Source organism: Felis catus, chromosome B1, assembly GCF_018350175.1.
Source record: "Felis catus isolate Fca126 chromosome B1, F.catus_Fca126_mat1.0, whole genome shotgun sequence".
In the NCBI taxonomy this organism is placed as follows: Eukaryota; Metazoa; Chordata; class Mammalia; order Carnivora; family Felidae; genus Felis; species Felis catus.
This window is the reverse complement of record NC_058371.1, coordinates 16,252,496-16,277,752: the sequence shown is the minus strand read 5'-3', so window position 1 is coordinate 16,277,752 and position 25,257 is coordinate 16,252,496. Positions and strand designations below refer to the sequence as shown.

Here is a 25,257-nt window from a genome sequence, read left to right as displayed (position 1 = left end):
GTCAGTTATGCATCCAACTCCCAATTTCAGCTCAGGTCATGATCTTGCGGTTTGTGAGTCTGAGCCCCACATCAGGCTCTGAACTGATGGTGTGGAGCCTGCTTGGGATTCTCTCTCTCTCTCTCTCTCTCTCTCTCTCTCTCTCTCTCTCTCTGCCCTTCTCCTGCTCTTGCCCACATGATCTTTCTCTCTCAAAATAAATAGACACTAAAAAAAATTAGAATAAACAAACAAAGATGGCAGCCTCATGCCAGCTAGGCGAACTCTTTTCTACACAGGAACACAAGAATAACCCATAAAAGACACTATTTAATATACTTAAATTCATTTTCACAGCAGTTTTACATTTAAATTACCTTTTGCTATTCCATAAATAATTTACAAGCCATTTTTAGACAATTTTATCACATTCCCAAAGGTTTACATCTTTACCTAAAAAAAAAATTTAAAGAGGAAGGGATATTTTGATGACAGTTGCTATTTAGGAGTTGCAAAGATACAAATTTTTACATGAATGAAGTATCAAGCCAACCCAGATGTGTATACTGGGTTGAGTGTATGATCAACACAGAAGCAAAAGGTACTTTCTTAAGGGCTACCTGGTGCAACAGAACCCAAGATTCTCCAAGGATGGAATGTGATTTTGCCAAAATCCAAATGGACTGTTTGGACCTTGTTGGAGCAGTTAGATTGCCAGCAACCACCAGCAGCTAGAAAGGAAATCTGGGATGGTTTCTTCCCTAGAACCAGAGAGACCATGGCCCTGACAGCACATTGATTTTGGACTTCCAGCCTTCAGAACTATGAAAGAATTAATGTTTGCTGTTTTAAGCCACAAAGTTTGTGGTAATTTGTTATGGCAGCTCTAGGAAACTGAAACTAACACAAATGCATTATATCTGAGAATTTTTTAGAAGTATTGAAAGACCCCAACCCAAGGCTCAGGAAGTTCAACATTTCCAAAGCAAAATAAATACCTAGTCAATTCAATAAATCCAACAGAAGGCAACAAAAGAGAAAATGAAGCATGAATAAGGCAGATGAACTGAAAAGTACAAAATAATTCCAACTCAATAGTGATTAAAATAATTGTAAAAGAACTAAACGTACCAGTAATAATCAAAGAGTATCAGCCTGGGTATAAAAAAGAATCAACAAATCTAAATGTATCCTATTTATAAGAGACACGCCTGAGGTATGAAGAACTACAAATCATTAAGACAAACAACACAAAGGCAGATACTTAACAGAAGAGAAATTCGAATGGCCAAGAAACACGGAAAAGGAGCTTATGGGGAGAATGGGGGGGGGGTGTTTGAGTAGGGTGGGGGGAAGCGGGGAAAAAGGAGGAGTCTAAAGAGGAGGAACATACAGGTAATGTACCTTTTAAACATTAAATGGCAGCCAATGGATGTTAATTGTACTGTTTTTCATTCTTTACACATCTATCCACCAGTTCTTTTATATCCAGCTTTTCAGTTTTTCTTTTTTAATTTTTTAAAAAATTAAATAGAAGTCTTTTGGCATTATAATTAAGCCTTACTTAATGATTTCTCACTTGTAGTACCTCTTTTTAGTTACTGCAATCTAGTGTGTTCTAAGACTGTTCTTGTCTCTTTTCCCTGATTTTTCAAGCTTATCATTTCTTTTTATTTCCATTCTGATTCAAATCCCTGCTAAGGCATAACCACAAAGGAGCCCCAACCTGCCTGGATCTTAAAGAAATAGTCATTTCACTTCATCTAGTCCTCAGGAGACAGCTCTGTCCTGCAGTTCTATTTGGCATGACTCTGCTATTACAGAAGTAGCTGGAACTTACCTCTCCAGTCTCTCTAGACCTATCCTGCTCTCAAATCTTTCTTTCCTTCCTGTCACCCAGCATCCAGAATAATTAGTTATTCATCATTAGGCTAATTTTAGTCCTCTTACCAATGATATATTATTTTATCCAAACATTCACATACTACACCATACATACTAGGCACAGTATAGTGTGTCTAACGTTTCATTGGAAGGGAAGTTATCCTTTATTATGACAATTTTAGAAAGGAATAAAATACCTCTTCCTCCATACTCCTCTGTCGTATGAGGTCAGGTTCCCTAGAAGCATAGTCTAAGCTGGGGATTTTTATTCAAGTGATGGGCTGAGGGGTGCTCTCAGGAGGAGGAAGTGAAAGCACTACAATCTGGCGAGGAGGAAATGCTAAGTAGGAATGTGGGCTAGGATGGCAACTAGTTTCATTCTGATCTCAGAACATATCACACTTCTGAGTTCATCTCACCTTGAGGCAAAGGGGTACCAAGAACTGTGCAGGGCCTGAGGTTTATACCCTACTTACAACTAACAAGCTAGCCTGTTTCATGGATGTTGGCAGAACACACAAGACTCCCGGGTCAGAGATAAATGACTTTATCACTCCTGGCAAAAGCAAGAGCCAGAGTGTCAGCACGATGCTGAGGTGGGTTCCCCATGACCCCTAATCCCACAGAGGTGATACAAAGGACCCATGATGGATGCCTGTAATTCAGTACGCTGCCTTGTAAGAGAGGAGTACTAAGCATTGGAGGAGGGAGGAGAGAGGAGGGATTCAGTACTTTTTATAAAAGTAAGCCTGTTTTTTGTCTATGGGGAGATACCGCCTTAGCTCTCAAGGTTACTCTCTGCAAACAACCCTGAGAAATGGCCCATCTAAAAAGCAGTCATGGCTTTTACAGTCGTGCTCTTGACGTACCCAGCAAGGATGTGCCAGAGTGCTCAAGACTCATGGCAGCCTGTGTCTCAACAGGAGCTGGCCTTCCAAGTGCTCAGGCCCGTGGTCTGTCTCCAAGAAAGAAGGAGCAAAGTGTCCAGGAGTGAGGGGACTCATGATTGGCAGGGGGACAAAGAAAGAAGGAACAGCTGGGAATTATTTCCAATTAACACTCACAGCTGCTAGAGACGGGGTGCCAGTAATGAGGATCTGGGAAGGGCACCGTCAGCATCCACTACACCAGCCCTTCCCTGTAAAACTGTGGACTTCTTTCAGATCACCAATTAATTAGAGAATTTTCTAAAGTCACAGCATGTCATGCAAACAGTTGTCAAGTTTCAAATGATTTTATATCTAATCCCAAGATTTGACAGAAATAAACTCACACTTTCCTTTTGAAAATCTTCTCATATCACATTTTCTAAAACTAAAAAGTACTAAATTTGGGGGGGTATCCTCTTACAGGAGTCCTGCCATTTAAAAAAATCATGCTAGTCCCAGTTTTTGGAGAACAGTATAGAGTAATGATGAGGCACAGAGGTCCTGGGGTGTCCCACCTCCTAGCCCTGTGACCTTTGGCAAGTTACTTACCCTCCTCAGTGTCCTCTTGTGTTAAATGGGCCTCATAATAGCTCCTAGGTCATAAAGTTTTGTAGGAGTTGGTGCCTGTAACGCACTCAGAACAAAGAACAATAGCTGGCGTTTAAGTAAGAGTTCAGTCTTTGCTTATGTTTTCTAGACCCTCTGACTCTTCTTTCAAGCCACAGCAACAAAAACCTTGTGCAGTATTGGAGCCACAGAGAGCATCGTGAGTTCAAAGGAGGCAAGGTATTGTTTTCTGATTTGCTTCATTTCCGTCCAGTGGCCTTCCTGAACATGTCAAGTTTTTTCTTAGCCTTTTTGGATACAGTAGCACACAGGTTTAATGACTTCAGTAAAATAAAAACTTCTATAACCAGTTTTTCTGTAAATTGATAATGCTATCTACATCATCCTATTTGGATTGGCTTTCTTCTAATTACTCTACCTATTACTGTTTCACCCCAAAGCTCATTGGAAACTTTCATAGTCACTAATGTCAACATGAGATTTTTGGAATCAGATAATCAAAAAATTTTATATATCTAGCAACAGTCATTTGGAACTCCTCTAGTTGAAACTGCTTATAGTCCAAACCACAGATGAGGAAGTTGACTTTTCAAATGATTCAATGCCTCTTCCAAAATAACAAAGATACTGCTGTGATTTTTTTCTTCCTACTATGCTGAATTATGCCCCTTTTCTGCACTTCATTCTCATAAATGAAGCAATTTATTTTCCAAAATAGTTTCACATAATAGTATAAATGTAGCTTTCTAATCACACTAAAGGTCTCCTGAATTCTTCTCTTCACCACCAATCGGGAACCTTTCCTGGAAGCTTGTTCCTGATTGGTGAAAAGTCAGCTGTAACAGAACGCCAAGGAGTAAACAAAAAAGCATAGCAACAACGGAGTTTGCTGTCTCGCTACCCTCAGCCTAGGCCAACCTGGACTCCTTCATCCCAAATGACGTGGCCTCTACATTTTATATGAAGGCTGCGATTTTCCATCCAACTGTGATCCATCTTAAAACATGGCAGTCCAGTACAGACGGGAAGATAAAACTGAACAACACAGCTAAAATAAAGTGTATTCCCAGGTAAAAAGGACACATGCTTTAATTCGAGATGAGTAAGTGTCATGAGCTGCAGTTAGAAGGCAAAGTACCAGCGCATGAGAACTGTATCTATGGGAGGTGTCACCAATTCCTACTGGTGGCAGGTGTGGTAGTGACCTGACCCACACAGCAGCACGTGAACTCAGAGCCAGACAGGACTTACAAACAGCGCTTGTTAGCCCCACGCTGTGGACACAGGCATCCAGGATGACTGTGCCTCTCATAGCTATGGACAGCCCTGGGTTCCTCAGAAAGTATACATTCCCAGCTGGTCGTTTGGTCCTCTATCGCTAGGCAAGTGCAGGCAGGTTGTTTTTTAATGAGTGCCAAGCGAGAATGGAGCATTTTTGCATTTTTCTGGAAGAAGAGATTTCTACCATCCCGTTTTTCATTCTTTTTTTGCAGAATACACATTGTCAAAACAGGATGAAGTTGACCAGTGAAAAGTTGCCCAAGAACCCCTTTTATACCGCTCTCTCCCAGTATGGTGCTAAGAACTCAAAATTCTTCCAGTGGAGGAAGGAAAAGACTGGTACAAATTCTTATAATATTCTCACTAAAAGGCAATTCAGTACACCAGAGCAAAAAAGACAAGAAATAGGAGTCTTACTTGCTGTCAAGGAAGCAGTTAACTTTATGGTCCTTTTTAGCTTTCCTGTAAGAATCTGAGGAATTACTGCTTATGTGGTAGCAAATCGTGAGTGGACAAGTCTCATAATCAGATCCCAAACCTGGTTTTACTCTCAGGACTTTAGGACAGCCTTCTGGAAAAGAGAAGCCAGATGTCACTTCTATTAAAGAAGTGGCAATGCCACACTTTACTTTGAAATGGCATTTAAAGCTACCACTGGTTTCTGTACACTTAATAATATTAAATTGGGGATGGTTTCTAGCTCATTTGGTTAGAGTAGTTCTAATGAAGGCTCAAATTAAGAATTTCACTCATCCACAGAGTAGCTTTGCCTGAAGAACTGTGCACGCACACTGCATTGCTAGAGCACCTGCCTAGTAGTAAACGGTTAATTTGGAAACCAACCAATAAATATTTCAGGATTATACAAGGCACGGTGTAAGGTACCATGATCATGCTTCTTCCTTGAACTAAGGAGGCCAGTTTCACAAATGAGAGCTAAGAAGGAAACTAGTAGAAACAAGTGCCAGATGAGCTCTTTATAATTCATGTGCTCAAGAGAGAAAATTCGTATCGTAAGGCTAAAGATGGAATTCTTCACCTTTTTACAATCAGATCATTACGGCCATGCTAATTTGGTGGATAAGGCATTGCAGCTCTTGAAGGAAAGAATAAGATGGGGGGATGCTATGGCATATTTCCTACGAGGTCAACTGTATTTTGAAGAGGTATCATTTCCTGTTTGTTTTCATTTCATATAATGCTGTTGTTGGACCCTCAGAGCAAAATTTCCTGTAGAGTTCCTTACATTGTTATACAAAGGGAATTCTGTTAAATTCCTTAGATTATGGTTGTGCCTTTAAGTATAATATATTAAGGAGATATCTGACCTTCCTTCACAAAAGTCATTCTAATGAAAGTCATTTGTAGGAGTCATTTTGGTATGAAATCCATTCTCACACTATAAATTAAAAATATAATTTTTAGGGGCACCTGGGATGGCTTAGTCAGTTAAGTGAGCAACTCTTGATTTTGGCTCAGGTCATGATCTCACAGTTCATGGCGATCAAGCCTTGCATAGGGCTCTGTGCTGACAGAGTGGGGCCTGATTGGGATTCTCTCTTTCTGCCCCTCCCCCTGTGAGTGCTCATGCGCACAAGCTCCCTCTCAAAATAAACTTATAAATGTGCACAAGCTCTCTCTCAAAATAAACTTCTATTTCCTCCCTTCTCTTCCTTCATATAGAGTATTCTAACTTTTCCAGCTCTCTCACATCTAGGCCAAACATTAGCCAGAAGGGACAATGAGTCTTAACAGCTAGGTCTCTAACTCATTATGTGTTCTTTAAAATTAGTATTTGCTAGTATTTTGGTGACGTTTTTATTAATTTTATGAAATTGTTGATTAATTCGAGTTTATGAGAAAAAGGAATTCAGTTGTTTTTGTGTCTTCCAGAAGTTGTTTTTCTCTGGTCTGCTCTTCCTAAGTAATAACTTTCCAGTTCAGTAGCAGACTTTCTTTCCACGATTACAAATGATTCATTCTTTAGTATAGGACATTTTCCCTGATGGATTAAGACATTAGCCCCATATTAGTGCCTTACACCTTAGCATAGTTGTTATCAGATTGTAACTGCTGAGGAGCCTTAAAACATCAATTCTTTTATTATTATTTTTTATTTATTTTTGAGAAAGACAGAGACAGCATGAGCAGGGGGAGGGGCAGAGAGAGAGAGGTGGGGAGAGAGAGAGAATCCCAAGGAGACTCTACGTTGCCAGCACAGAGCCCGATGCAGGGCTCATACCCATGAAACTGTGAGATCATGACCTGAACCGAAACCAAGAGAGGACACTTGATCCACTGAGCCACCCAGGTGCCCCAACATGTAGGTTTCTGTAGGAAGCATAGGAGAAAAGATTTTAGAGAATCACATTTGTTTTTCCATGTCTTCTCCCTAGCTGGAGAACTGCAACATTGGCAGCCATGAGTTATAATAATAGTGGATATTTAATAATGGTGGATATTCTGATGTGCACATCTTCTCTGATGCCCTGGCCCCAGCTCTGCAGTGTCTCAGACTAGGAGTGGCAGGTCATATGGCAGCATGGATTGAGCAGAGGGTTAGGCTATCATTTTGAGAGAGGTTTGGCAATATCCAAATGTAAGAATAAAAACAAAAGAGAGTCTCACCCAGATTTTTCCTAGTCACTTCCCTCTGTTGTCATATTTAGGCCTATTTAATTGGTTTTATGGTGTGCTGATTGCTGTTGATGCCTTACTTCCAAATTCCATAAGTGTGTTGCTGTCTTTTGCTATATTTGGTGCTCCTAGCTAGATTTAGGTGGGAATTAAATATTTGTGATGACTTTAAGGTAATAATAAAAATAATTCAATATTTCCTCGGAGCTCATAGGGATGGTATGAAGAAGCATTAGAACAGTTTGAAGAAATCAAGGAAAAAGACCATCAAGCAACTTACCAGCTAGGAGTAATGTATTATGATGGGCTGGGGACACCTACAGACGCTGTAAGTTACTGTTTCGTTCACAATGTTTAAGATTTCATTGTTAATGGGTTTTTGAGATGATTAAGGTGATTTATATTTTAATATATTTCTGTACTTTTATTTCAATAATATCTATCCTTTTAGCATTTAAAGGATAGCAGTAGTCATTTTTACATATATGTGAAAGACAGTATTTCTTTTTGCCCCCTCCTTGCTACCATTGACTGTCAATGACACTTTTGTTTTAAAATGTTTTCCTTTATGGGGCGCCTGGGTGGCGCAGTCGGTTAAGCGTCCGACTTCAGCCAGGTCACGATCTCGCGGTCCGTGAGTTCGAGCCCCGCGTCGGGCTCTGGGCTGATGGCTCAGAGCCTGGAGCCTGTTTCCGATTCTGTGTCTCCCTCTCTCTCTGTCCCTCCCCCGTTCATGCTCTGTCTCTCTCTGTCCCAAAAATAAATAAATGTTGAAAAAAAAAAATTAAAAAAAAAATAAAATAAAATGTTTTCCTTTATGTTTAAAAGTTATTCCAAAACTACATGAACATGGAGAAAAGTTAAAAAAATAAGTAAAAATAGGATCACCAAATTCTACTATCCAATATGAACAGTTATTATTTAAAAAAATTTTTTTTGATGTTTATTTTTGAGACGGTGCAAGAGACAGAGTGCAAGCGGCAGAGGGACAGACAGGAGGAGACACAGAATCTGAAGCGGGCTCCAGGCTCTGAGTTGTCAGCCCAGAGCCCGACGTGGAGCTTGAACTCGCTCGAACTCATGAACCGTGAGATCGTGACCTGAGCCAAAGGCGGACACTTAACCGACTGAGCCACTCAGGCGCCCCAACACTGTTATTATTTTAAAGTATATTCTTCCATGTATTGCCCCATGCAAAAAATTATATATATACATATATTTGTTTCTATGTGTGGGCACATCACACACACTTTTTCAATGTAGGACTACACTATACATAATGGTTTTTAAAATCCTTTTTCACCTAACAATGTATTTTGAATGTCCTTGTCTTTGTCAATAAATATAATCTACATTATCATTTTAATAATGGCGAAATTAATGTATATCAATAATATTTCTAGGCCCCATTTATTTGTAAATGTTTGCAGATAAAAGAAAGAATAAACTAAGCTATGAGGTTTGGAGATCAGTATGACAATTTTCTCTATTCCTTATGGGATTCTGGGCTTTAGTTTCGTTTGTAAAATGAAAATAAACATAAGTTAGAGATACATCTGTCATTTCCTCCTCCTCCCTTGGCCATGGCCAACCTTGAAAATTGATCACGGCCCCCCTTCTAGCTGAATCCAGACGTAGCTTCCGAACTTTTATCAATACAAAGCTTTAAGGTTACGTTACCAGTTCAATCCACTGGAGCCAACATGCAAAATAAAAACCATCAACCTAAGTCACGTAGTTGTTAATGAAATTGAACAACATGTAAAACAACACAAGGCACATGTAGTAAGCATTTGATGAGTGTTTTCTTTCCTGATTTTACCTTGTATAAAATTAATGATGGGAACTATAATTCCTGAAATACTTAATTTTTACTCTTTTAGAATCATAGCATATGATGAAATAAGTGAATGATGAAACAAATATTTGCATTAAATGCAAGATATTTTATTTTAACCCGTTTACCGTTTAACCTGTTAAAAGTGTAGTAATATGGGGTGGCTCAGTTGGTTGAGGGTCCAAGTCTTTGATTTCAGTTCAGGTCATGATCTCAGGGTTGTGGGATTGAGTCTCACGTTGGGCTCTATGCTCAGTGTGGAACCTGCTTAGGATTCTCTCTCTTTCTCCTCCTGCCCCTCTACCCTGCTTGCATACTCCCTCTCTTTAAAAAAATAAAAATTAAAAAAGTGTAGTAACGTGGAATCCATGACTACATTGTTCTCAATCCAACCTGAACCCTCTTTGAAACATCTTTATTTTGTCTGATTCTCACTCATACTGTACATACCTCTTTCCACCATCCTCTAGGTGTTGGCAATACAATTTTCCCTGTTTGCCTCTTTGTAGCCAATCCTCTGTCACCTTTGCTAGCGGCTTCTCTTCTAGATGTTGAAGTGTGTCAGAACCTAGGCCCTTGCTGCCCTCTTCTGCTCTCTCTCCCTGACTAAGCTCATTCAGTCCATGGCTGACATCACCTAGACTTTTAAAAGACTTCCAAATTGTCTTCACACCAGAACCTCATTCTGAGATCCATACAGCCAAATTCCTCCCTCTTCCTAGATGTTTAGTCGTCATCTCTCGATCCCTTGGAGTCCACATCTAGTTCACCTACAAACCTGTTGCTTAAAATACACACAAGTCCTACTATTTGAGACAGTGGAGTTTCTTTGCGCACTGGTGCCCTTCACAGGGGTGGTCGTCATCCTTGGAACTGCCTTGAAGGACACGAAAGCAGCTTAAAAAATCCCTTTCTATTTTTTGCACTCTGAGCACCTACTATACAATCCCCGAGGTATGTGCTTACTCTTATAATTTATCCGACCCTGGTTTATTTAGTTGGATTCACTGCATTATTCACTCACTCTTTCCTTCCACAAACATTAACGAGGAAGGAACAGTCTGAGATGCTGGAGAAGTAAAGTATGAAAAGGAACGCATAGTTTGAGAATAACTATGAGTGCAGTTGTGAGTCCTGGATTGAGACAATACGTGTGCGAGGCACAAATGTGGGGTCAGGGGAGATTCCACTGACGCTTAGAAGAGAAGCACAGCATATAAGGTAAGGAAGGAATGGCATTCAGAGGGAGGGAGAGACATGAGCAATGTTACAAAACCTCCTTCAGTACCCTGGATCCAGCTTCCTCAGTCATCTCTTTGCACATTTCAGCATACTAACTGATGTAGGCTTGGCATGACCACCCATTAACTTTGCTGTATATGGAGGCAGCCGGGCACTTCTAAGTCATAACTGGAGAAACCTAGAGAACAGCAATCTTAACACCAATCATGAGTCCATTTAACCATACTCTTCAAGGCAGTTACCACCTAATCTCTGTGACCATCATATCCTATGATACATACTAAATAAAATCAAAAATGTAAATTGACATACCGATCTTATGAATCTTTTCTCATCCTCAATTAATAAAGCAGTTTTGGGGGAATAGTATTAAAATTCGTTCTACAAAATATTTTAAACAAGATTAATCATAGTAAGATAAAGCCTATTTACTTTAAGTAGTAGGATTACTATTCTTATTATTTCAATGATACACTCCAACGTTTAAATATCTGGTGAAAAAAAAAATTGGTCTCGAGTGATTCAGATTCTCCATAATTGTTTTGCCTGCAAATTCAGATAGGATTGAAAGTATTATAATTCTTTTATTCAATTGATTTTCTGTTAGATTTTCAAGAGACTCTTATTTTTATATCAATTTTAAGTCATTAAAAACCCAAGGTGCTCTTTAAAAAAAACTACCAAAAAAGTCTCAAGACTCAGATTCACTCTGTCATTGTGTCACTCTCTTCTTTGGCATTTATCTATATTCATTACAACGAGATATTACACTTAGTTGGCTGTCAAAATTAACTGGAAATTGGAAGAAATTCTGTGGCTGCACTACCTCACGTGATTCTTTACGAACTTGCTGAGTATTTTCTCCCCATCCTTTCCCCCTCCTGTGTCTTTCCCCTCTACCCTCTCTTTCTCTGATGCCAAAAATGGATTTATCCCATTGTCTCAAACAGAGGAATTGAGCCATCTCCTCTTTTGCCTTTCCCTCATGTTACTTCCCTGGAGAGGATTTCTGTGGCCATATTATCAAAATCAACACCCTTTCCTTTTTTCACGAACTTTAATGATTACCTTAGTTATTTGTTACCTGTTTAATTTCTTTATCTCTAATTGGAATGTAAGCTCTACAGAATCAGGGGGTTTCATCTGTCTTGCTCATGACTCAATCCCCTAGAGACTTAGAACAGGGCCACAGTAGATGCTCAATCGTATTTCTTGACTGATCTTGTGGTCCCTTGCTGACCACATTGTTATCAGAGTCACCTCAAAAGGCTTTTTCAAAGGACTTTTCTAGAGTAAGATCCTATGTAAGAAAAAGTATGGTAGCAGCTGTTAAGATAAATAAAATATTTGCCCTTGTTACAAGAAAAAATCAATACTTCCTTAGAAGAATGAAGTATCATAACCAAGTAAAACTTAGCCCAGAAATTTAACAATTCAACCTAAGGAACTCTATGAATATAATACTTTAGTAGCCTGAGTAAGACACCATATGATGGTTTTAGTATGTATTGAAAAAGCATTTCATAAAACCCAGGACTTATTCATAATGAAAACCTTAAAAAACAACAACAACAACAACAATACTAGGAATTATGTTTCCTTATAACTTAGGAATAGCCACTTACAGGGTAAAAGTCCAAACCAGAGACTGTCTTTTTCGAAGCAGAAATAAAATCTTTTTCACGGGTCATACTGACCTACTCATACTATCTCCTGAATATCTTTCAGATCTGTCCCCAGTCCTTTATTCCCACTCCCTCTCTTCCAGTTCAGGCTCACAGGACCCATTACCTGGGTTATTTCAGTAGTAGATCCCCAGCTTCTGTGCTGGTCCCAGACTCGTTACTCAAACTGCCACTAATGCCATCTTTCCAAAATACAAATCTGATTACGTCCTGTCCATCCAAAGACTTCAACGTTGAAGGTCCAAAGAAGGGCATGATTTGGAGTGTTCCCAATGGACAGCCAGCTAGTTGGACACCTAGAGGCCCATATAAAGTAACATTTACTTGGTAAATTCTTCGGTTTCAAAAGCAATAACTGCCCTTCCAAACCCTCATTCGAGTCCCAAGTTTGCAGTGTCTGCCGACATGGGGGGCTTCACCAGGCATCATGAGGCCAACCCACTGTGACTGTACCTGAACTAGACATCAGAATTCCATCTGGAACCCTGACTTCACTCGGTCCCACCAAGCGTCACAGCTGTATCACCTCTGGCCGCTACACACAACGTATGCCTCTCTGGTCATTTGTCTTCTCACATATTCTCGACTCCATATTGCTTTCTGTTTCCTCTCCTGTTCTTACGGCTGCCCTCCCTCCTAAACTTTCCAGCTGGCAAATCCTCAGGCTTTTCTCAGACTATTGCTTTCCCTTCCTTGCCTCATCAGAAACTTAGCTCTCCCATAACCACCTCTCTGTAGGTCGAGGGCTCTCCTTCCCTATCCCAATGTGCTCAAAGGTGGAGTTGGCATCATTTTCACCCCCCAATTCATTTTCCAGCTATGAGCTCTCCTCCACTCCACTGACTTTCCTACTTCTATCAACTTCCCAGTCATTGGTCATTCCCCAACATTTCATTCTGGGATTATAGTTTTCCTCCCTGTGTTGTTCCATCATTTTGTCTGACACTTGAATTAAGAACTGAGTAACAAGAGGGAGAGACCATGTATGTAGGTCTGGGGAATCACATTCAGGTAGAGGAAATAGCTAGTGTTAAGGTCTGAGGAAGGAGGGAAAACTGGAGTGTAGTCAAACCAGTGAGACGGGGCCAAACCACATGGGACTTGGAAAACGAGGGCCAAGAGTTTGGCTTGTGTGATCAATGTAATGTGAAAACACTGAAAGAGAGGGAAATCAATATGATTTCCATTAAAAGAAATCATTTTGTCTGCTGTGTGGGGAATGGACTGAATGGAAGCAGGAGTAGAAGCAGGAAGCCAATTGGGAAGCCACTGGGGTTCAGATAAAACCACTTTAACTAAAGTACCATTCGTGGAAATACAGAAAAGTGGAGAGATTTAGAATATACTCTTAAGAGGATACAGGCCTTCTAATGGACTGGGAGAGGGCCAGGAGTAATAAATAATAAATAAGGGGAGGGGTCAAGGGTGATATTGCCATTTAACAACAATGGGACGACTGAGGAAGGAGCAGGTTTGGGACGTGACAAGAAAACCTAACTTTTGAAGTATGTGTTAAGTCACCTGTGCAGAGATGTCAAGTAGAGAGTCTGGAGCTCAGTGATGCAGTCAGGACCGGAGAAATCAGGGCGGGGGGGTCTCGGTGGACCATTGGTAGTTATGGCACCAGATTTGGATGCAGTTGCTGAATGAGTGAACGCAGAGAAGAGGAAAAGGCCAGGGACAGAGATGGGGAGCCCTCCAATATTTAATGGTCAGAGGGGAAAGAATAGCCAGCAAAAGAGAATGAGAAGGAGCAGGGAGAATAGAGGAAGTTGAGGAGTGTGCGGTGATCTGGAAGTCAGATGATGAAACTGTTTCAAGGAGGGAGTAATCATCTGTCTCAAATTCTGTTGAGGTGAGTATAATGAAAACTGAGCGCTTACTGTTAGGCACATTAAGACGAATCTCCTCGGAGACCCTGACAAAAGCCTTTTCAGTGGAAGGAGAAGGGACCAAGGTCAGAGTGGGCCGAGGAGACGCATGGAGGTGAGGAGTTGGGCATAAGCACTGAGTTTTGTCATATAGCAGAACAAATGCATGTGCACTAACGAGGTCATGGACTCGAGGGAGGGTCCTCCCTGGTCCAGAGATACCACAGTGTATTTGTAAGTTGATACACAAGATCTAGCAGAGAAGGGAAAACGATGAGTTAGGTAAATTCACAGATTCAGTGTCTCTCTTGATTTTCTATTTTCTCAGTGACATAAAAGCAAAGCCACGTACTCACTTCAGCAGTATGTACACTAAAACTGGAAGGACAGAGAAAATTAGCATAGTCCCTGCATGCAAGGATGACTCACAAAGTCATGAATCACCCCATGTTTTTATAACAATATAAATAAAAATTTTCAAAAGGTGAAGCATGAGCTGAGAATGAGGGAAAGGACAGGGGCAGCGGAAGTGTGAAGAGACAGGATAAAGTTTGAAATAGTTCTCTTCCCTGCCAGGTTAAGTGGGAGAGAAAACTGAGGCAGCAAACTGATGGTATTGTTTGCCAGGGCTGAGAGCTCACTCTGAAATCTGTGGTCAGGAGGACCTATCGCCATGGCTGTGTTTGTTCCCAGCCATGTGCAGCTGCTTGAGTGCATCTGAGTAGGCAGATAAATGAGTGTCAAGGAAGGAAAGAGGAATGAAGGGATGAGTATGGTGACAGACGCAGAATAAGCCTAAAAGGTGAGAATTAAGGACATGAAGAAGTAGAGGAACCAGGGAAGTTGGCAGGTTCAATGCATTGGCATATGGCAACTCCCAAAGAGAATGGCTCGAATGTGATTACATATGGAGGCCAGCGGAGCAAAGGAAGATGGCCGCTGTAGATCCCTTCTCACCTAGAATTACACTGGCTTGATAATACCTTTAACTCACAGTAAAGGGGAAAATATCTCTTCATTATTATCACTTTATTAACGTACCAATGTTCTTGATACTAATTTGGTCCAGACTCTGGTTCAACCATATATACTTTCTTCAGGGAGCATTCAAAGGTCATTATTACCCCATAGAGAATGGTAATCACACGTGGGCTCCAACACCTAGGGAAGCTACAAATGGAAACTGGAAATAATTTTGGGGGGAAGGGGGCAGGGAATGAATAAAGCAACAAAGTTTTGGCTGAGATAAAATTGCAGTGAGGACAAGTTCACCTGTTTTAGCTTTGCTTTCCCCATCTCACAGAATTCTAAAAAGGTTTTTAAACCCTTTCTTTAGCATAAGGCAGTAAACATTTGAGTGTAATTTAGTGCCAGATTGCAGGAAATTTGACTTAGGAAATTCAGTCTATGGACTCATCAGGCAACTGTGCTTCTGTTTTCTAGACACAATACGTTTCGACGTCTGTCCTCTAATCCACTCCCTAGATTTTTTAAATAATTTTTAAATTTCACTTATTTATTTTTGAGAAAGAGACAGAGAATGAGCGGGGGAGAGGCAGAGGACAGAGAGAATCCTAAGCAGGCTCTACACTGTCAGCAGAGCCCAATGTGGGGCTCAAACTCACAAACTATGAGATCATGACCTGAGCGAAAAACTAGAGTCAGACGCAGAACAGACTGAGCCACCCAGGAGCCCCTCTAACCCACTCCCCAGATTTAACTTCACATATTAAATGCAATCGGAATCAAATTTCCTACAAGATTTTTTATGGCATGTGGCAAGCTGATTCTAGAATTCATATGAAAGAACAAAAAGCCACATATTTATATGTAGTATTTATAGCAAGGTGGGTTTTGTTCAGGAATAGGCAAAGATCAAAAGAACAAGAGTCCAGAAACAGACGTACATCGATATATGGGTATTTACCATGTCATAAAATTTCACATGTGTGAGAAATGGTGATGGAACGGTTTGGTCGCATTTTTCATTTACTTATTTTCCAGTTATATATACTCTTTTTAGTAGTTGCTCTAGAGATTACAATATGCACTTTTAATTTATCACAACAGACAAGGAGTTTATATGGAATTACTTCAGGTAAAATATAGGAACCTTGAATAAGTATGCTTTCACTGACCCGCCCACCCCCAATCTTTGTCACGCTATACTTAAATTCATATTATAAATCTCCAAATATAAAAGTGTTATAATTTTTGCTTTAGTCATATATCTTTTGAAGAAATTAAGAGGATTATATGCACATGTATATATACGTGTATCCTTTTATATCTATTACATATTTACCATTTCTAGAACTCTTCATTCCTTCCTGTCAACCTGAGTAGCCATTTGTCACCATATTCCTTTCCTTTTGACCTGAAGAATTTCCTTTGAAGGGAATTTCTTATAGTACAGTTTGCAGATGATGATTTATCTCTGATTTTGATCATCTAAAAATGTCTTTAGGGGTGCCTGGGTGGCTCAGCCGGTTGAGCATCTGACTTCGGCTCAGGTCATGATCTCATGGTTTGTGGGTTCGAGCTCCACTTTGGGCTCTGTGCTGACAGCTCAGAGCCTGGAGCCTGCTTGGGATTCTGTGACTCCCTCTCTCTCTGCCCTCCCTTGCTCATGCTCTTTCTTTCAAAAATAAGCATTAAAAAAAATTTTTTTAATGCTTAAAAATGTCTTTAATCTGCCTTTACTTTTGATGAATTGTTTTTGCTGGTTGAGTTTTTCTTTTCCACACTTTAAAAATGCTACTCTTGGGGCACCTGGGTGGCTCAGTCGGTTGAACAACTGACTCTTGGTTTTGGCTCAGGTCATTATCTCACAGTTTGTGAGTTTGAACCCTGCATTGGGATCTGCACTGTCAGACTTGGGATTCTTTCTCTCCCTCTCTCTCTGCCCCTCCCCCACTCGCTCCCTCTCAAAATGAATAAACTTAAAAAAATGCTACTGTCAAATCTTCTGGCCTTCATTAATTGCCTTGCTCCTCCCCCCACCAGTGTTTTTGAGATGTAATTGACATATATCATATTAGGTTGTATGACATAATTTGATATAAGTATATAGTGAAAAATGATTATCACAATAAAGCTAGTTGACATCCATCACCTCACATAGTTACAAACTTTTCTTATGACTAGAAATTTTAAGAGCTACTCTCATAGCAACTTTCAAATATATAACACAGTGTTGTCAACTGTAGGCTCCATGCTGTATATTACATTCCCAGAACTTATTTATAACTGGAAGTCTGTGCCTTTGAGTATAGTTGACAATACTACATTAGTTTCAGGTGTACAGCACAGTGATTAGACAAGTTTACCAATTATGCTATGCTCATCACAAAAGTAGCTACATCTGTAACCACACAGCGGCATTACAATATCAGTGACTATATTCCTTATGCCTTTCGTTCCTGTGACATTTCATAACTAGAAGTCTGTATCTCCCACTCCCCTTCACCCATTTTGCCCATTCCCCCACCCCTCCCGTCCACAAAGCATATGTTTGTTCTCTGTATTTACAGATCTGACTCTGCCTCTTATTTATTCATTTTTTTAGATGCCACATATGAATGAAATTATATGGTATTTATCTTTCTCAGTCTGACTTACTTCACTTAGCTAGCATAATACCCTCTAGGTCCATCCACATTGTTACAAATGACACAGTCCCATCCTCTTTTTATGGCTGAGTGATATGCCTGTGTGTGTGTGTGTGTACATACATACATATATATATGTACCACATCTTCCTTACCCATTCATCAATCAGTGGACTCTTCCTTATCTTGGTTATTGTAAATGATTCTGCAATAAACAAAGAAGTGGATAGATCCTTTCAAATTACTGTTTTCGTTATCTTTGGGTAAATACCCAGTAGTTGAATTAATGGATCATAGGGTATTTCTATTTTTAATTTTTTGAAATTATACTGTTTTGCACACTGGCTGTTCCAATTTACATTCCCACCAACAGTGAACAAGGGTTTCTTTTTCTCTACATTCTAACACTTGTTACTTCTTGTCTTTTTTATTTTAGCCACTCTGACAATGTGATGTCTCATTGTGGTTTTGATTTGCATTTCCCTGATGATGAGTGATGTTGAGCATCTTTTCATGTGTCTGTTGGCTATCTGTATGTCTTCTTTGGAAAAACGGTCCTGTGCACATTTTCTACTTGGATTATTTGTGTGTGTGTGTGTGTGTGTGTGTGTGTGTGTGTGTGTGTGTGAGAGAGAGAGAGAGAGAGAGAAAGAGAGAGAGAGAGAGAGAGAGAGAGAGAGAGAGAGAGATGGCTAAGTTCTTTATATATTTGGATATTAACTTTGTCAGATGTATCATTTGCAAATATCTTCTCCCACTGAGTAGGTTTTTGGCCTTTTTGTTTTGGTGGTGGTTTCCTTCACTGTGCTGCAAAAGCTTTTTATTTTGATGTAGTCCCAATAGTTTATTTGGGGTTTTGCTTCCCTTGCCTTAGGAGACATATCTAGAAAAATGTCTCTATGGCGAATGCTAGAGAAATCACTGCCTGTTTTCTAGGAACTTTATGGGTTTAGATCTCACATTTAAGTCCTTAGTCCCTTTTGAGTTGATTTTTGTGTATGGTATCAGAAAGTGGTCCAGTTTCACTCTTTAACATGTAGCTGTCCAGTTTTCCCAATACCATTTATTGAAGAGACTATCTTTCATTGTATATTCTTGTCTCCTTTGTCATAGATTATTTGACCATATAATCGTAGGTTTAATTCTGGGTTCTTTCTTCTGTTCCATTGATCTATTTACATACCACTACCATACCGCTTTACTACAGCTTTGCATAGTATACCTTGAAATCTGGAATTGTGATACCTCCAGTTTTGTTCTTTATTGAGGGTGCTTTGGCTCTTCAGGGTTTTTTTTGCAGTTCCATGCAAATTTTAGTAATTTTTTAATTTTGTGAAAAATGCGGTTGGTATTTTGATAGGTATTGCATTGACTCTATAGATTGCTTTGCGTAATGTACATTTTAACAATGATGGGGCACCCGGGTGGCTCAGTTGGTTAAGCGACTGACTTCAGCTCAGGTTATGACCTCACGGTTCATGAGTTCGAGCCCCATGTCAGGCTCTGTGCAAACAGCTCAGAGCCTGGAGCCTGCTTCAGATTCTGTGTCTCCCTGTTTCTCTGCCCCTCCTCCACTCACACTCTTTCTCTCAAAAATAAATAAATATTAAAAAATATTTAAAAATATATATACATTTTAACAATGTTAATTCTTCAAATCTAGAAGCATGGAATATCTTTCCATTTGTTTGTGTCATCTTCAATTTCTTTCATCAATGTTTTATAGTTTTCACAGTACAAGTCTTTCACTTCTTTGGTTAACCTCCTAGGCATTGTATTCTTTTTGGTACAGTTATAAGTGTAGTTTAATTTCTCTTTCTGCTAACTTATTAGTATATAGACATACTACTGATTTCAGAGCATTAATTTTATCTACTTCAAATTTACTGAATTCACTTATTAGTTCTAACAGGTTTTTGATGGAGCCTTTAGGTTTTCTATGTATAGTATCACAGTCATCTTCCAATAGTGATAGTTTAACTTCTTGTTTAACAAAATGGATACTCCTTTTTCTTATCTGATTGCTGTGGCTACGACTTCCAGTAGCATGTTGAATACAAGTGGTGAGAATGGACATCCTGGTCTTATTCCTAATCTTAGAGGGAAAGCTGTGTTTTTCATATTCAGTAAGATGTCAGCTGTGGGTTTTTCATATAGGTCTTTATTGTGTTGAGGTATGTTTCCTCTAAACCTACCTCGTTCAGAGTTTTTATCATGAATTGATGTTGAATTGTATCAGATGCTTTTTCTGCATCCGTTGAGATGATTTGTATCCTTTGTTTTGGTGATGTGGCGTACCACATGGTTGATTTGTAAATACTGAACTATCCTTGTATCCCCAGAATAAATCCCACTTGATTGTGGTGAATGATCCTTTTAATGTATTGTTGGATTCAGCTTGCTAATATTTTGTTGAGTTTTGCATCTATGTTCATCAGGGATATTGGCCTATAGTTTTCTTTTTTTGTGGTGTCTTGGTCTGGTTTTGGTATCAGGGCAATGCTGGCTTCACAGAATGCATATGGAACCTTTCCTTCCTCTTCTATTGTTTGAATCATTTAGGAGAATAGGTTTTAACTCTTCTTTAAATGTCTGGTAGAATTTACCTATGAAGCCATCTGTTCCTGGACTTTTATTTTTTTGTTAGTTTTTTTTTAATTACTGATTCAGTTTCATTACTAGTAATCAACCTATTCAGATTTATTTCTTGATTCAGTTTCAGAAGATTGTACGTTTCCAGGAATGTATCCATTTCTTCAAGGTTGTCCCATTTGTTGGCATAGGTTTATCTTTTCCAAGAACTAGCTCTTGGTTTCATTGATTTTTTTTTTTCTGTCTCTTATGCCATTTATTTCTGCTCTGATCTTTACCATTTCCTTCCTTTTACATCATTTTACCTTGGGCTTTGTTCTTCTTTTTTAAGTTCCCTTAGATACAAGTTTAGATTGCTTGAGCTTTTTCTTGTTTCTTGAGGTAGGCCTGTATCACTACACATTTTCCTCTGAGAACTGCCTTTGCTGTCTCCCAAGATTTTGTTGTGTTTTCATTTTCATTTGTCTCCACATATTTTGATTTCTTCTTTGCTTTGTTGACCCATTGGTTGTTCAGTATCATGTTGTTTAGCCTCCTTGTGTTTTTTCCCCTATTTTTTTCTTGTGATTTATTTCTAGTTTCATACTCTACGGTCAGAAAAGATGCATGGCATGACTTCAGTCTTCTTAAATACTAATTATATAGTTGTTCTCCTGTACATCATGTGTCATTTTTCTCAGGCTACTTTCAAGATTTCTTCGGCTTTCAGCAGTTTGACCATGATGTATGCCTGGGAAATCTACTTCATGTTTATCCCGCCTGAGGTTCACTGAACTTCATGGATCACTTCCAGCTGCAGTTTTTAAGAGTAATCTCTCCTCTGGCTTGCATATGCTCTGGTAAACTTTCCAGTGTCTTAAAAAAAAAAAAATGTTTTTAACGTTTGCTCCAGATTTAGTCATTGCTATCTGTGGAAGGATTTACACAACCAACTCACTCGACCACCAGTAAATTCCCTCTTACTATTAGGTTTAGAAAAAAGGCAAAGGGGCGCCTGGGTGGCTCAGTCAGTTAAGCGTCCAACTTTGGCTCAGGTCATGATCTCATTGTTCACGAGTTCAAGCCCTGCATTGGGCTCTGTGCTGACCACTCAGAGCCTGGGGCTTGCTTCAGATTCTGAGTCTCCTTCTCTCTCTTGACCCCTCCCTGGCTCTGTCTCTCAAAAATAAATAAATATTTTTAAAAAGATTAAAAAAAAAAAAGGAAAAAAAGGTAAATATGTACGTCACACATTCACAAAGACAAATCTCTATAAATTGGGACTCACTAAAAAGCAAACACCTTTATCTTCTATCACTGTGGTATTTAGCCAGCAACAGAACTTGGAGAGAGCAGTGAAGGATAAAAGCTAGAATGCAGTGTATAGAAAATGGGTTTGATCGTCAAACATTTTCTTCTTGGGAATGATGTTTGACAGTCTGTGCCTGATAGATTTTTTGGAGGGGGCAACATCTTCCTGTGTGCTCTTTGTGACTATGCAGATGTCATATGAATAGCATGTTGTCTGTAAATTATCACTGAGCATACTTAGTGTGCTTGAAGGAAGAACATAGTGTTTGGGGCTCACAAGTGTACTCTGATTGTAAATGTGGAAGAAGTTACAGCTATTCTTGTACGTTGATAAGTTCTAAAAACTGTGCCCATCCAGAATAAGGGCTATAAGGTAGAAGGGAAGAGAGAAAAAAGAAATCATATTGAAACATAATCCAACTGCGGAAGCTAAAACATGAGGGAAATGCCTTATATCCTTTAGATCTCAGAGCTCTGGGAATGCCTACTCAGGAGATATACCCTTCCTTCTTCCCTTCCCTCCCTCTCCCACCCCCCTCCTCCCTTATTTCCAGCTCTGCAGACTAAAGGGCAACCGTCTGCCTGGGCACAGACCCATGACATCAAACATCATGTCACAGGAAGAAGACTTTTACACCATTACTGGGAAAAAGAATTTAGTTTGGGTAAAACTAAAAACTGGGGTTTTTTTGTTCTTTTCCTTTGTGGAAGGAAAAAGGAGTGGAATACATGAAGAAAATCATCCATTCTCCATGTCCCAAAGCAAGACACCTACAATTTGCAGCTGCCTACAACCTTGGAAGAGCTTATTATGAAGGGAAAGGTGTCAAACGATCAGATGAGGAAGCTGAAAGGTAGTCTTACCTGAAAACAAGTGTTGTGGTTTTTTTCTTTTTAATCAAATGCTGACACAAAGAGTAACTTGCCCTTTTTTCTTTTAGACTGTGGCTTTTTGCTGCAGACAATGGAAATCCAAAAGCTAGTGTGAAAGCTCAAAGTATCCTAGGATTATATTATTCCACAAAAGAACCCAAAGAATTAGAAAAGGTAACACTGATCTATTTGTTTTTAACGCCAGCACCACGCATAGATTAATATTGATTTCAGAAATTAATAATAATTTCTTTTCTGAAGGGAGGGCGGTAAAGAATGAGTGTCTAGTTTTAAAGATCTCTTTCATTTCTTTAAAGTGTAAAGAAAGTTTACAGTTTGGGATCTCAAAGCTCATTTTACCCTTTACTCACCTATGGTCTACCTTTTCCCTACCTCTACCAAAGGATTCCACGGATGTGAGAGCACTTTCTACACTATAAGAAGCCACACGTACAAAATATTCTATACCATGAAAGCTGAGAGAGTCCTAAAATATGGCCCAAATCCTATTATGTGAACAAATTAATTTGTTCTGAGGAAGTAATGATGCTAGTAAGTAAAATACACATGAAAATGAGTTAAAAATTAAATCCATTTACGACTTTTGCATAAATACAATCTCTTTAATCATCAATGATTGACACATTTTCCAAGAAATCGTATGGGTTGGAGGAAATGTAGGGCCACGGGCTACTTGTAAGAGGCATGAAGAACAAACTCACAAGAAACACCACCCGAACAAGACCCTCTTTGGATAACTAAGCAGCCACTTGGAAATAATTTTTTGAACCAATTCAAAGTCACTGTAGCTGAGTACTGAGCAAATGGGCTTGCAACCACATGCAGCTTTTATCTCGGCTGCCTGGGATCGACAGGCGCCACCTCTGAGATCTCGGCATCAGCAGCTCTCCTCTCCCTGCTGGGCCTCATTGCAGGGTGTCTCAGAGCCTAGCAGACACTTAGTTCCTACCTCCTACCTTCCTGATCCTTCCTCGGGAAACATCAGAAAATCTTGAATCCTATGACAGCTGAACTGGCTAGGCTGTGACCTCTAACCTCTCTTTTGGACATGTGAAACTGGCGCTCACCTGAAACACACACAAGGTGCTAAAACTGTTTCCTAGAGATAAGTTATGCACACTATCTCATAATTAGAGATTTTTTCTTTCTTTCCGGTATTCCCTTATAATTTTGCCTGGTAGGTAACAAAGATGAAATTGTGCTTTTTCTTAGGCATTTTATTGGCATTCAGAAGCGTGTGGCAATGGAAATCTGGAGTCCCAGGGTGCACTTGGGCTGATGTATTTTTACGGACAAGGCATCCGCCAGGACCCTGAAGCTGCCTTGCAGTGCTTAAGGGAAGCGGCAGAACGTGGAAACGTCTATGCTCAAGGGAATCTCGTGGAGTATTACTATAAGATGAAATTTTTTACTAAGTGTGTTACATTTTCCAAAAGGTAAATAAGCTGGATAAAAGTATTTCCAAAACCTCCTCCCAGATGTTCTATGCCAGGTCTGTTCAATAGAACTTGCTACAATATTGGAAATGACGGCTAGTGAGCACTTGAAATGTGGCAAGTGCAACTGACGACTCACCTGTTACATTTCATTAGATTTTGGAAGAGTCTAATTCTGTGCTATCAGTCTTCAGGATTTCAGTGTTATTCACTCTGTGTACCAGCTGATGATCTTAATCACGTTTGACTTTTGGGGGCATGAATTTCCTTTTTTATAAAGAAGAAAATACCTCCATAGGATTACTAACATAGTGCATATAAAGTACTTAACATAGCTTAGCACATCAGAAATGCTTATTAAATATGTTTTAATTTCTTCATAGACTCTTCAGCCACATGTTCTATGACTGCACAATTGCAAGATAGCTTGATAAAGATTGTAAAATGAGAATGGTTAAGAGATGCCAATATTAACACCTTATAAAATATATGGAGATTCTCTTCTCTGAGCCCATGTACTTTCCCCACATTTATTTACTCATAATATACAAAAGCAATATACCAGGAAAAACAGATGTGGATGTCCCCTAGAGAGGCTGTAAGGCCATGCTGATGTATTTCCCTCCCAATAATGCCTGACAGAGCCCCTGGGACCCCCTCTTCCCTCACCCAGTGTGGGGCAGTCATCCACAATGTCGCCTGAAGGACTTGGTTCCACCCTCTGCCCAACATCATGGCTCCCAGGGAGCAGGTCACTTACAAGTGTGGTCCCCAAAGTCCCTAAAGTCTAAGTGCCCATCTGGTTAAAACCAAGACTTTAAAATCTGTCAAACTTTCCATTACTGTCCACATTCCTCTTACTCATAATATCACGGGTGACACGAGGTTAAGTAGATCCCATTGTCACACAACCCTCTAGACTTGTGTCAGGGTTATGAAGGAGGACTTTTTTTGCCCACTTTTTAACAAAGGTAGATGTGTAAGTTTCTTGATATGTTTTCTGATCCTATGTGACTGAAGTCCAAATTTAAGGTCAATGTTTGAATAAATGATTCAAAGAAATAGAAAATGCTTTTTCCCCATTGTTTAAATCTGCAAGGTGTTATTAAGTTTAAAATATTATTATTATGGGGTACCTGGGTGGCTCAGTTGGTTAAGCATCCAACTTCGGCTCAGGTCATGATCTCACAGTTTGTGGGTTCGAGCCCCGCGTCAGGCTCTGTGCTGACAGCTCAGGGCCTGGAGCCTGCTTCAGATTCTGTGTTTCCCTCTCTCTTTGCCCCTCCTCCACTCACGTTGTCTCTCCCTCAAAAATAAATATTAAAAAAAATTTTTTTAAATATTATTACTATAAGAAAATAAACTTTTGTGTTTTCTAGTGGTTATTAGGCCTGACTGACAAGTATGATTATAGAGAAGCTGTGAAGTAAACTCTTTGTTAGCTCCTCTTCCCTTGGTTTTAACTGGCGGTTTTATTTACCCTTCACCACAAAACAAATACCACAAACAACTTAGTTCTCAA

The 25,257-nt window shown here is 39.6% G+C and overlaps 1 protein-coding gene, 2 long non-coding RNA genes and 1 other non-coding gene across 15 annotated transcripts in view; 2 read left to right on the top strand and 2 right to left on the bottom strand.

Moving 5' to 3' along the window:
• LRP2BP (LRP2 binding protein) overlaps positions 1 to 25,257 on the top strand; it is a 47,793-nt gene that overhangs the window by 13,990 nt on the left and 8,546 nt on the right. For 5 of the 12 annotated variants that reach the window (XM_045056829.1, XM_045056831.1, XM_045056830.1 and 2 more), the window contains exons 4-10: positions 3,551 to 3,578; positions 4,853 to 4,979; positions 5,694 to 5,806; positions 7,492 to 7,605; positions 22,117 to 22,259; positions 22,347 to 22,452; positions 23,512 to 23,735. In XM_045056829.1, the coding sequence (XP_044912764.1) occupies positions 3,551 to 3,578; positions 4,853 to 4,979; positions 5,694 to 5,806; positions 7,492 to 7,605; positions 22,117 to 22,259; positions 22,347 to 22,452; positions 23,512 to 23,735 (855 nt within the window). Of the gene's footprint in view, positions 1 to 3,489; positions 3,579 to 4,169; positions 4,430 to 4,852; positions 4,980 to 5,693; positions 5,807 to 7,484; positions 7,606 to 22,116; positions 22,260 to 22,346; positions 22,453 to 23,511; positions 23,736 to 25,257 lie in introns of those variants that run through there. The other 7 variants (XM_045056832.1, XM_023252359.2, XM_045056833.1 and 4 more) reach the window with 6 other exon arrangements.
• On the bottom strand, positions 290 to 5,696 carry LOC123385171. Its single transcript, XR_006597330.1, has 2 exons — positions 5,058 to 5,696; positions 290 to 3,646 (listed from the first exon to the last, which is right to left on the bottom strand). It is a non-coding gene; the product is annotated as an uncharacterized LOC123385171 (long non-coding RNA).
• LOC123385167 lies at positions 8,381 to 24,958 on the bottom strand. The gene is made up of 4 exons (XR_006597326.1): positions 23,875 to 24,958; positions 22,270 to 22,360; positions 17,679 to 17,728; positions 8,381 to 12,337 (listed from the first exon to the last, which is right to left on the bottom strand). It is a non-coding gene; the product is annotated as an uncharacterized LOC123385167 (long non-coding RNA).
• On the top strand, positions 14,261 to 14,367 carry LOC111560314. Its single transcript, XR_002742070.2, has one exon. It is a non-coding gene; the product is annotated as a U6 spliceosomal RNA (small nuclear RNA).